At 37.5% G+C, this 12,008-nt stretch overlaps 1 protein-coding gene and 1 long non-coding RNA gene across 6 annotated transcripts in view; one reads left to right on the forward strand and one right to left on the reverse strand.

Annotated features, from left to right (window-relative positions):
- MYO1D (myosin ID) overlaps positions 1 to 12,008 on the reverse strand; it is a 284,752-nt gene that overhangs the window by 172,149 nt on the left and 100,595 nt on the right. For 4 of the 5 annotated variants that reach the window (XM_016152543.2, XM_036223793.1, XM_016152542.2 and 1 more), the window contains exons 13-14: positions 9,189 to 9,263; positions 4,157 to 4,289 (exon numbers count right to left, since the gene is read on the reverse strand). In XM_016152543.2, the coding sequence (XP_016008029.2) occupies positions 4,157 to 4,289; positions 9,189 to 9,263 (208 nt within the window). Of the gene's footprint in view, positions 1 to 4,156; positions 4,290 to 9,188; positions 9,264 to 9,494; positions 9,703 to 12,008 lie in introns of those variants that run through there. The other variant, XM_016152544.2, reaches the window with a different exon arrangement.
- Positions 962 to 4,162, forward strand: LOC107514645. The gene is made up of 3 exons (XR_001597842.2): positions 962 to 1,109; positions 2,227 to 2,305; positions 3,047 to 4,162. It is a non-coding gene; the product is annotated as an uncharacterized LOC107514645 (long non-coding RNA).

Below are 12,008 nucleotides of genomic sequence, written 5' to 3' on the forward strand. Positions count from 1 at the left end.
GTCAATGATTCCCACCTATCAGTGTAAAGAGTTACTTTCCATTCTCTGAACCTATTATTTGTCAGACCAGATACACTTTAAGTGATAGAGCCCTCTAGTTAAATTGAGCAGTTTTGAGCTGCAGAGAGCAAGAGGTAAAAGAGAGTAGTAAATAATTTAAGAAGTAGGAGAGAGTTGAAGAATGTAAATGTACTTGCATTTTGAACAGAACAGTTTTCAACATCTAAATAGGAAGCTCCAAGTATATATTTGTCATGCTGCCTTCCATGATGAAAAGTAATGCCATTTTCTTTCTTTTCCTAAGCCCTGCTCTATTAGTTTCTTATTGCTGCTGTAGCAGATTATCATGAATTTAGCAGCTTAAAACAACACAGATTTATTCTCATACAGTTCTGGAGGTCAACAGTTTGAAATGAATCTCACTAGGCTAAAATTCAAGGTGTCAGCAGAGGTGTTATTTTTTGGAACCCGTTTTCTTATCTTTTCCAGCTTCTAGAGACTGCCCACATCCCTTGGCTTGTGATCTGCTTTCATTTTCAAAGCCAGCCAGCTGATTCTTCCTCATGATGCCATCTCTCCGGTTCTGACCCTTTCTGCCTCTCTCCGTTTGAAAGACTCTCGTGTTTACACTAGGCCTACCTGAATAATGCAGGATTTATTTTAAGGTCAGTTCATTGGCAACCTTAATTCCTTCTGCCATGTAACAACATGTTCACACGTTCTGGGAATTAGGACAAGGATATTGTCGGGAGGCTGTAGTATAATAATTATAATAAAAATCTTTTGTGCGTGCTCTTGAGCTCTCTCTCTGGTCTTTGTCCCTGGTACCTTCAGAATTTCCTCAGTGATAGGAATATCTTTGTTATGCTAATGAGTTGACTCATGCCCAGCCCCTAGATAGCTTCAGGATGTAGGCTTGGCACCAGAAAAACCCTCTCTCTAAGTGATTGCAGGGCTGGAACTTTCAGATGCCTGACCTCTGGGGAGGGGAGGATGCGGGCCGGAGATTCAATCAATCATGCTAGTGCAATGAGCCCTGATAAAGAAACTCAGGACACCAAGATTCTGAGGAGCTTCCTGGTTGGCAAACATCTTGATGTACTGGGAAGGTAATGCACCCTTGACTCCACAGGGAAAGAAGCTCCCGATACAGAATCTTAAGGTTACTGATTTATTCAGGCTTTCTATTTCTTCTTGAGTTAATTTGATAGCACATTTTTTCTAGAATACTATTAATTTTTCAGATACATTGACATACAGTTGTACCTAATATTTTGATGCTTTAAGCTGTATCTTTTCTTCATTGTTTTTTATTTTTTAAATCAGTTTTATTAAAGGTCTGTCTTTTGATTAATTTTTGATTTATTAGTTTAAATTTTTACTATTTAAAAATTACTTTATTACTTCTTTCTTTAGATTTTCTTCGGAGTTCCTTTCCTGGTTTCTTGAGTTAAAAACTCATTTATTTTCAGTCTTCCTTTTTTTTTTTTTTTTTAAATAAAGGTATAACAAGTAGACCCCTTTAGTAGTATCCTACAAATTTTGATAAATTCTTTGTCATGCAGTTCCATATATTTTGTAATTTCCATTGTGATTTCCTTTTCCAACTGTGAGTTATTTAGGGGAGCATTTAAGTTCCCAAACACCTTAAAGAAATTTTTTTTTTAATGTCGATTTTTATTTTTCTTGCTGTGGATGGAAAATGTAGCTGTATATACATTTCTTAAAATAGTTGAGACTTCGTTTGTGATCTAGCATGGGGTCAATTCTTGTAAATGTTCTATGTATACTTGAAAGGAATATGTATTTCTTAATCTCTGGGTACAGAGTTATTTTGATCTATTAGATAAAAGTTTAAATTTGGTTTTCAAAGCTCTGCATTCTTACTAAAGTTTTTTGTCTGCTTGATCTATCAATGTCTGGTAGAGTTGGTTTAAAATCTCCCACTAGGACTGTGGCCTTGTCAATTTTTCCTTTAAAAATTTTCAGGTTCTTTTTTTGCTTTACGGGGTTCATGTACAATCATGGCTATATTGTTAGATACCTAATTCAAAATGGCTTTACTTTCTTGGGTATTTTCATTGTATCATTAGTCTCTTTACCTGTATTAATATCTTTTTTCTTAAATTCTACTTTCTCTCACATTAATATAGCTTTTAACCAGTTTTGGGGGGAGGAGCTTGATATATCTTTACCTCTTTGTTTATAATTTTTTTTTCTGCCTAGTGTTAATTAGGTGTCTCCTATCAGCAGTATATACCTGGACTTTTCCACCTATCTAGTCTGTTTAGTCAATACATTTAAGGTGAGTACTAATTATTTAGATTTATTTCTATTACATTATTATGTACTTTCTCAAAGTAATTAACATTTTTTCTTTGTTTCTGCCCCACCCATCTTCCTGCCTTCTATTGGACTGATAAATTGTCTATATTCTTTTGCTTATCCCTGCTCTCTCCCTCATTCTCCCACCTCTATAAGTACACAGATTGGGAAGCTGTAGCAGAGACTACTAGGCTATTTGCCTACCTCATATCCAGTATATTTTTCCTGCTTTGAAACAGAGTATTTATTTTTATCTGGGTACACTGCTGAACAGAAAGAAAACAGACTTCCCAACTTCCCTGGCATCTTAAGTATAGCAAATGAGATGTAGCTGGAGTGCTGTGTGAGAGATTTTCAAGGGATCTCTTTAAAAGAAAAGAAACTCCAGCTGCCATCTTGGACCAGGAAAATGAAAGCCAAGCACTAGGATGGTAAAGCAGAAAGGCAGAAGGTGCCTGAGTCCCTAATAACTGTAGAGCTGTTATACCACTCCTGTGATACTTTCTTCTGTTTAAGCTACTGATTTGGGAGTCTCTTTTATTAGTGGCTGTCTGCAATCCCTAATACAGAAATTATACATGGTTCTAGAATTTTTATTTCTAAAAAATGCGCATTTAACTACCAATTTTAGAGAAATGATTCTTTTCTAGTTAATTAAATTAAGTTAATTAATATACGCTGTGTTCAACTCTCTTTCTTGTGTCACATGCCTTCCTTCTAGGTTCACATTCATTCCTGCTAGACGAGGCAGGCTAGAGCTGACAAGCAGAGAAAAGATGAGGAGCAAGAGGAAGAGTTCTAATGAATTCCAGTCTTTCGGTTCGGGTGTTGTTACCCTTTCCTTTCCAGAGGTTTAATTACACCAACCAATAAATTGTGCTTATTTGTTGTTACTTGGGGCCAAAGAATCCTGATGAAAAGAAGCAGAAAGCTACTAAGCAGATGTCTTCTTGTGGCATTTACCAAATTCATCCACAGTGAAGCAACCAGAAATAGTACAGATTTAAATTCTTAGAGAGGAAGTTGATTTAAAAAAAAAAAAAAAAGATAACGATAAAAAAGAAAATACACAGGAAAAGCACCATAAGAGAAAGATTAAAATGAAGGAACTAAAAATAATGAGTTTCAGAATGCTGTGTAATTTATCAAAGTTGTCAGCAGCAGCAGTTAAGAGCAGAAATCTGTTCTTTAAGAAAAAAAAGACAGACTAAAGTTATCAGACAGTACTGGATTTCAAAGGAGCAATAAAAAGCGGAAATAATTGTCAATAATACACCTTTTTATTTCAATTATTTCAAGTAGCCTGAGGACAATACTTAAATACTAAACTTCTTCTTAAAACTCTAGCTGGTCATTTTGTATTCAGATACAATATATGGATGCTGTATTACAATTTCGTTTATGATATTTTTAAAACCAGGCTTTATCTTTAGCAGAGGGCTGAAGTTTGTTTTTGTCAGGCACATGCTAAACTTTATAGTTAACTATGTATGTATGCGCGTGCGCGCACACACACACACATTTTACATATATTTTAAGGATGTCACTAAGACGTTTCCTTTGACAACAATGCTAGGACAAAAAGCCCAAATTTAACAAAAGCACTTCATCTGGGACACAAACAACTGTTCCACCCAGTCATGTTAAAAAAAAAAAAAGGTAGGGGGAGGTGCAGAATAAAAATTTTATTTTAACATTCATTTTAAATATATATTCTTCAGTTTGATTTGCTGTAATTATCTAAATAGCAAATCATACATACATTCTCAATAACATATACCAAGAGGGAATCTATGAATTAACATGGATATTTAGAAAAGAAAATAATTACCTTTGATGCAAGGTTGTCTACTAAAGCAATCATAGAGTTCTTAAATAAGGTGGCGGCGGTCAGAGGCCGCTTGGTCACCTCGGTAATGCTCAGCTTGCCTTCGGGCCACATATTCTTCAGCACAGGATTTGAACTGAAAAGCACAGGAAGAGCAATTCGAATGTTATATTCAAATAAGTGGAAAAAGAATTGCTAAGCAATCCTGCTGAACGGTATCCTGGGAGGCACAACTGGACGGCAGACTGAACTCACTAGGCCTGACTGGAAAAATGATTCCGCCCAGAAAATTCTGCTAAAAGTGTAAGGACAGATACTACATCAGAGATGGAGAAGATGTGTCCAAACTATATTACATCTAAAAAATTCTTTAAACTTCTTTAAAGTGGCATCTATATTATTATGACCTAGGACCCTCAAATGGTTAACATGGCTCTTATAATAAGTCTATGAAACGAAATGGTTTTGAGTGGTAGTTATACGAATGAGGACAAACAGCTAGTAGAAGAACAATTCTGAATGTTATGGCAGAAACTGTGAAAGTGAAAGTATCTTTCGACTGAACAAATATTCATACAGATAGGTTACACTACAGAAAGCCAGGTCTTTCTAAACATACAGATGGAAATATAAAATAACCATTTTTACACTGTCTTCTAGTAAATCCCTTGATGGCAGTTGAATTTATGAACACATTTATAGGTAACATTGGCAGTTACAATATTTTACTGATGTGAAACTAAGACTGTTGCAATCTAATTCTTAAAGTGGACTTCAGGCCAGTTTTCATGCTAAAAATTATATATTCATTTGGCTTTGTGAGATATTTTTAAAAACCTGGGTGGTGGTCTCAATTCTGATTTTCGTCTTTTTCATTTTGGGAGCTTTTGATTTTAAAGTACTTAGAACTTGAAATATTGCTTGCTTCCTGAAAATTTCTTCTGTCAGATTTAAAAATTTTTTTTTTCAAATTCAGGGTTGACAAAAGACTTAATATGGACATTGTTTGTTAATTGTGTTTACTACTGCCATCATTTCTTCCCCTGGTATAAAATTGAGAAAACTGAGTCGATTTCACAAATACTTAGTAAATTTCTTTACATAGAGGCTCAATGACAAAAGAGCAAAGAAGATAAACGGTGAGGTGGAGATTGATTGGGTATTTGAGAGGAGACAGAGCAATACTCCCAACCCCACTGTTGCTAACAAGTAGTGTCAACTAGTATCAAAAGTGGCAATAAAAAAAAATGTGGCTACAAATTAATACAATGACCTACGGACCCAGTTTTATCACACTATAGTCTTATTGCATAATTTCCCAATGATACACATATCAATAAAAATAACCACACAAATGTATATTGTTTTTCCCTAACTTTTTCATTCTAATCTTTAGCAGAGAGAAAATTCAAGGCAATGGTTCTCAACCTTTAGTGTACGTAAGGACTGGATGCCTTCCTCACACCTACTGAATAAAATTTCCAAAAAGCAGAGCATTGTACTTTGAAAATTCTGATGCATGCAAAGATTGAAGATCACTGACTTTGGGTCTATGCAATTTCTACCCCAAATACCACCTTACTCACTGTTGGCCATATTTAGAGACTATTTTTGCATACTATCTTGTAAATGGAGGTGGAGGGGTGTTAAAAATGAAGGAAATAAGATGATAATGATATTGATGATGATTCTATTAAATGGTGGAATTGATACATAATGAACCAAAATGGACACATATGATCATTTTAAAGAGAAAGAACTTTGAGGCCAGTAAGTCATGAATGTAATGTCAAGAAAATAGTTTTCAAATATTTAAAAGAACATTTTTCTTAAAGGGGAAGGTTATTTATCCAGAAACCCAGTGCGTATGTTAGATAAGGCAGAACTTATCTGGCTAACATGAGAGTAGTAACAATCCAAGTCTGCATCTGGTGGCTACCTGCTTGCTTCTCTGCTTTTGTTTACACACACACACACACACACACACACACACAAACAAACATGCATGTGGATGCATACACCCAGGTGTACTCTCAAGGTCTATAGAACTAGAGATCTAAAGATTATTCTTTAACATATACAAAGAAAGAGAGGACTGAAATTTTGGTGGGTGATTTAGCCATGGAAGTGTCCAGAGGCAAAGGTAGCTTATCCAAACACCATTTAGGAGGATGGTTTTAGCCAAAAGAATTTAGCCCGACTGGTAAGGCTTTTCCTGTTATGGAAATACATACAGTAAGTTAACCTTTTACATCTTTGGTAAGACCATACCTATTATGAAATGTACTCATCTTAGCCTGATGCTTTTAATTTATGTTGAATTTATCTAAGTTCCTTTGTTCTAATTCCATGCTCACCAAGCAATTAAACATTCTAAATTCTATGGGTAATATTTTTCACTGTCAATTAATAAACTAGAATTCTCGCTGTTATTGACTTTCCAAGTAGGTTTTCCAATAGGAAAAAAAAAACAGCTTGTCATACCAATGCAAGTATTTCATTCTATGTGACTGTTAAGACTTTTCTCTAGAAATAAATCCACAGGCTGCTTTGTTTCGACAGTGGTCCAGTGAGCCTGGGGTTACGTGAATCCCCAGGATGGACTTGTTCTCAGTGAGCTGAACCTCTGGGCCATGACAAAGTCGCGAAGGTAAGGGATGTACCTTTCTGGTACATGGCCTGGCTGCCTTCCCCTGGCAACACACCCTGACCTTGCCACCAGGCAACTGAGGCCATTTTTCTAAGTTGAGTTTTTGATATTTCCTACACAGGGCAATGTCGTACTCTGTCGTTGTCCCTTAAAATAGGTGCGCTTTATCTGATAAATCGAGCATTGAACTCCTTTCTGAAAGTCCCTTTTCTCCATGACCAGCTCTTACTTGGATCCCCACTCACATCCCGATGTCTCTAACTTCCCAGTGATGACAGCTCTATCATCATTCTTGGTGCCTTCAACTTCTACGGAGGTGAGGCATTTTATAGCAAAACTTCTTGAAAGAACTGTTTAAACACAGTATCCCCACCTTCTCATTTTCTTTATTTTCTAGAGCCCATTTCAATCACACATTTGTCTCTGTGACTCTACTGAACACAAGCAGAATGCTTAATTGTTTGTCAAGAGACCCACTGGCTTTCACATTAGCCAGTCCGGTGGTTGATTTTGGTCCTGCAATCACTCTGCTTTTGACAGTATTTGACAGTTTATAATTTTTTTCTCCTCAAAGCACTTTTTTTTTTTTTTTTGGCGTGGCCTCTGTGACACCAGATTCCTGGTTTTCGTCCTACCTCACTGGCATGCTCTCAGTCTCCTTCACCAGTTCCTCTTTCCTTGCTTGACTCTACCTACTGGAGTGTCTCAAGGGTTCGTCTTTCAAACTCCTCTCTCTCACTCTTTTTTTAATCTGTGCTCACCCTAGGTAATCTCATTCAGTCTTATGGCTTTAAATACTGATTAATTTATATCTCTAGCCCCACTTTTACCCTGAGTTCCAGGTGTGTGCATGTAACTGCCTATTTGGTATTTTCAACCGGATGTCCAATATACGCCTGACATAACATATCTAAAACAAAACTCTTGATTTCCCCCACCAAATTAGTTCCTCCTCTTGTCTTCCCCACATCAAGCATCCCCTCTCTATTGTACAGACATCGTCTTTGATTTCTGTTTTTCTCTCGCATCACACAACTTACCCATCGGCAAATCTTTTTTTCATCGTCTCTGTCACTACCATCCAGGTCTCAGCCTGGATTACTAAACTAGCCTCCTAACTAGTCTCCCCATTTCTACTCTTGCCCTTAATAGTACGTGTTTTACACAGTAGCCCTAGTGATTTCTTTAACATATATATATCACATCATGTCATAAATTCCAATGGCTTGCCTTCGTATTTCATCCTTACCTTAGCTCATAGGCTCTTCATAATCCAGCCCCTCTTGACCTCTCTAAATTCATTCCTTGTCACTCTCCCCATCCCTCATGCTGTTTTCAGCCACCCTGGCCTTCTTGCTGTCCTCAATACACTCCAGCTCATTCTCACCTTAGCACCGTGGTACTCGCTGTTCTCTCTACCTGAAATGCACTTTCCCCTCACTGTTCATGGCTTGCTCCTTCACTTCATTCAGTCTCTCTGCTCAAATGTCACCTCTTTCAAGAAGGCTTTCCTGATCATGCCCTCTATAACACCTTCCCTGCCCTTCCTTTCTGTACCCTTAAATCTCTTACCTATTTTATTTTTCTTCAAATCACCTGTCGCTACCTGAAAGTTAGCTGTTATTCTTGCATGTTACTATCACTTCCATCAGAATATAAAGATCCATGAGGGCAGGAACTTTGTCTAATTTTTTTTCACAGCTGTATCCCAGAGCATAGGAGAATGTGTGGAGGTACTTAACATATTGCTGATGATCTACTGAACGACTGAGTAGACTTGATAAATGAGTGACTACAGTTCTCTAATTCAAAAGAAGAAGCTGGCTAAGAATCTTTTCTTCTTCATGGGCCTTCTTTCCAAAGTATCCATACCAAGTTGAACTTAGCTATCCTTTGCCACAGCTTTTTTACATTTTCTTAGATTGTGAGAAGATTCTGTCCATTCAGGATCTGTCATCACTGACACTAGATGTCACTCTGATATGAGAGTGGTCTCTATGTTGGAGGCAAAGACACTATGGTGGGACCCTGAGTATGTAAAGCTCTCGGCTGGGCCAGAGGTTATCTGACACCCTCTCATCGCCAGTGGCCTATCTGGGGACTGCAGAGTATACTGGTGTGGGGTGCCAGAAGGATGGCAACAGTGAACAGAGAAACTGAGGCAGCCCAAAGAAGATCAAGGACAATCATATTAGTAGCAATTCCTGGCCTTAAGTTTATAGATGTGTTAATCACAACCTTAACATGCTATTTCATTAAGTATAATTAAGCAGAACTAGAAAATTCGCCAGAAAATCTTAACATTGTCACAAAAATATAATCATGTGCATATATTCTATACAATGTATATGTCAAAGAACATAGGATAATAAAATTTAGTCTTACCTGTTATACATGAGGCGCTTGAAATCTTGAAATAAAGTGTCTTTATTTTTGTCAATAAAACCAATGACAGAATAGCTAATAGGAAAACAAAAACAAAACCAGAAAATGTACATTACTCACCAACCAAGAGCCACATTTAGGCTTTCCTAGAAGTCTACAAGCCCTTCCACTGTTAATGATGCAATCAAACTATAAAACTGATTCTGTCCACCACGTTCTCTGTTAAGGGATATTACAAATTTACTTACTAAATAGAGAGGCTGTTGTCTCTATTCCTTAAAAGGAGAGCGAACATCAGTACTATCATTACAATTAAGAGCATTTTCTATTGGTTTACTGCTTACCTCGAGAAGATGACTTTGAAAATACAGATAGCTGTATTTATCATCCAGCATTAAGATAAAAGCATAACAGCGACATACAGGAACTAAGAGTCTCATCCATAGAAAGGTCAAGTGACTTGCCTAAGGTTTGTTCAGAGTGTTCAGGGTGGGATAAAAGAATCCAAGAAGAACTGCAAAGGATGGTAAGAGTTGGATAAGCAGAGGAAAAAGAGGAAGGCAGATCATACAGGGAAACAAAATAAATAAAGGGATAGAAGCAGGCACATGCATGGCATTCCTGAGAGAAAATGAGGAGGCCAGTATTCACTGTTTGGAGGAAGGGAGATGAGTAAGGTCTTGAAAGCCCAGCTAAGGTTGCAGATGAGAAAGGTGGGAATGGGAAATGCTCTGCTGTAGGGACTGGCACGGACTCCAGGGGAATAAACTCAGGATTAGGGGTATACAAGTAATGGAGGATTCTGGGTGATTAGAGCAGAGACCAGGAGATTGAGCCAATAGTAACTCTATATGCGGCTGTTCTATAGAGCTCTGCTTTCTTATCTGTCTGTATTTTCTTACTTGCCAGTCACATCGATGCAGACAGTTCTCAGATCTCTAACCCTGACCCCTCACCAACGTTTCAGCCTTACATATTTATTTAATTTTGCAAGAAAGTTCCTTCAGGTTGTGCTGCCCAAGGACACTTTAAGGTCACCAGGTGTCCAAAATTATTTCTTTGCCTCCTCCACCCTTTTTTCTAATACCTTCAAGTCACTTTTGATTAAACCCTTGAAGTCATCTGACTCAATTTATTGTTCAACCCATAAAATTCAAACTTCAAAGTCCTTATTTTGGGCCTTCAAGACTCATTATGATTTGATCTCAACCTATTTTTACAGGCATTTCTACTTCTCTATGTTACCAAAAAGATATATTCCAGTCAAATGGGCCTAGTTGCTATTTAATAAATATTTTCCAGCACCTTCCCCATTTATTCCCATAAAAATAATTCCCAGCATCCAAGGATCCAAGGCAGCATGAGCTTTCTTGGGTCTATCACACATAGCTACAAGCATTGTCACTTCCTTATTCTGAATTCTGACAACTCATATGGCAATTATTTCAGACCACCTTTTATTGTATCAATGTATATATGTAAATGTGTGGATATATACATGTTTATTTATACACAAAATACACGTATGTGACATAACATATATGCTTATGTGTATAAACACACATACAACCATATAAGTATGTATACATCTTACAAGAAAAGCTTTTTGTAGCCAGAGACCATACTTTACAAAGTATTGTGCACACAGGAAGATATCCAGTAAAAATATAGAAAAGGACTGAAGGACTTAAGGAAACAATGACAAGTCTGAGGCACTGAATATCCCTCAAAGAGGTTGGCTAGCATTCTGGACTGGAAGTTGGGAAACCTAGTTATTGTCTCGACTCTTCCATAAACCTGCTGTGTGACCTTGGGTAAAAATTCTACACAAGTTCCTTCATCTGTAAAATAAAAGGGCTGGCCTATGTGGTCCCCAAGGCCTCTGTCCAGCTCTGCTTTTATGCCATTCTGAAATAGATGAAAGTGCCCTGTAAGTAAGGCCCGAGTTTGCAGTGGGGGAGATCCGTATGGTGCTGGATTTTCCCTCTTCAGTATTCTGGAACCTGGGAACGGGACCAGAAAAAGTAGAAAATGGTGCCATGCCAGCACTATGGCTAGTTTGACAGATGGGGTGATAATTTTGAGCCATATTATTTTATGATTCTAGAGTTTTAATTTAAATCAGGAACAGCTATTAAAATTTCTTCAAATGTCTTTTCAGCATTTATAGAGATCATCATTTGCTTTTTTGTTGCTGTTTCATCTCTTCTTATAATGGGCTATATGAACAGAATTCCTAATGTAAAAAATCAGGAGAAAGAACAAGAGGGCACTTTAAACAATAAGATAAAGAGCAGTGTTCAGTGGATAGTCAAAGCATATTAAGTATGGTAGGCTGAAAAATTCCCCCCTCCCTGAAAAATACCTACCTCAAATTCCTTACAACCTGTGAATGTTACCTTATATGGTAAATGGTGTGATTATCTTAAGGATCATGAGAAAAGAAGCGTATACTGTGTAAGCCAGGCAGGCCCTAAATGCCATCACAAACGTAGTTTTAGGACAGAGACAGAGGAGATTTAATACAGACACGCTGAGGAGGAGGAGGCGATGTGACCACAGGGGCAGTGAATGGAGTGATGGGGCCACAAGCCGAGGAGCGCCTGCGGCTGCGAAAGCTAGAAAGAGGCTCTGCTCCGGAGCCTTCAGAGCGTGACCCTGCTGACACCTCGACTTCAAACTTCTGACCTCCTGAACTGTGAAACAATAGATTTATTTTGGGTAAGCCATTAATTATGGTGATTTGTTACAGCAGCCCCGGAAACTAAAACACGAAGGTAGTTATATTTTTTAGTTATATTGTCTTATCGATTTCTACTT

The sequence above is a fragment of the Rousettus aegyptiacus genome, unplaced genomic scaffold (genome assembly GCF_014176215.1).
Source record: "Rousettus aegyptiacus isolate mRouAeg1 unplaced genomic scaffold, mRouAeg1.p scaffold_m13_p_6, whole genome shotgun sequence".
Lineage (NCBI taxonomy): Eukaryota > Metazoa > Chordata > Mammalia > Chiroptera > Pteropodidae > Rousettus > Rousettus aegyptiacus.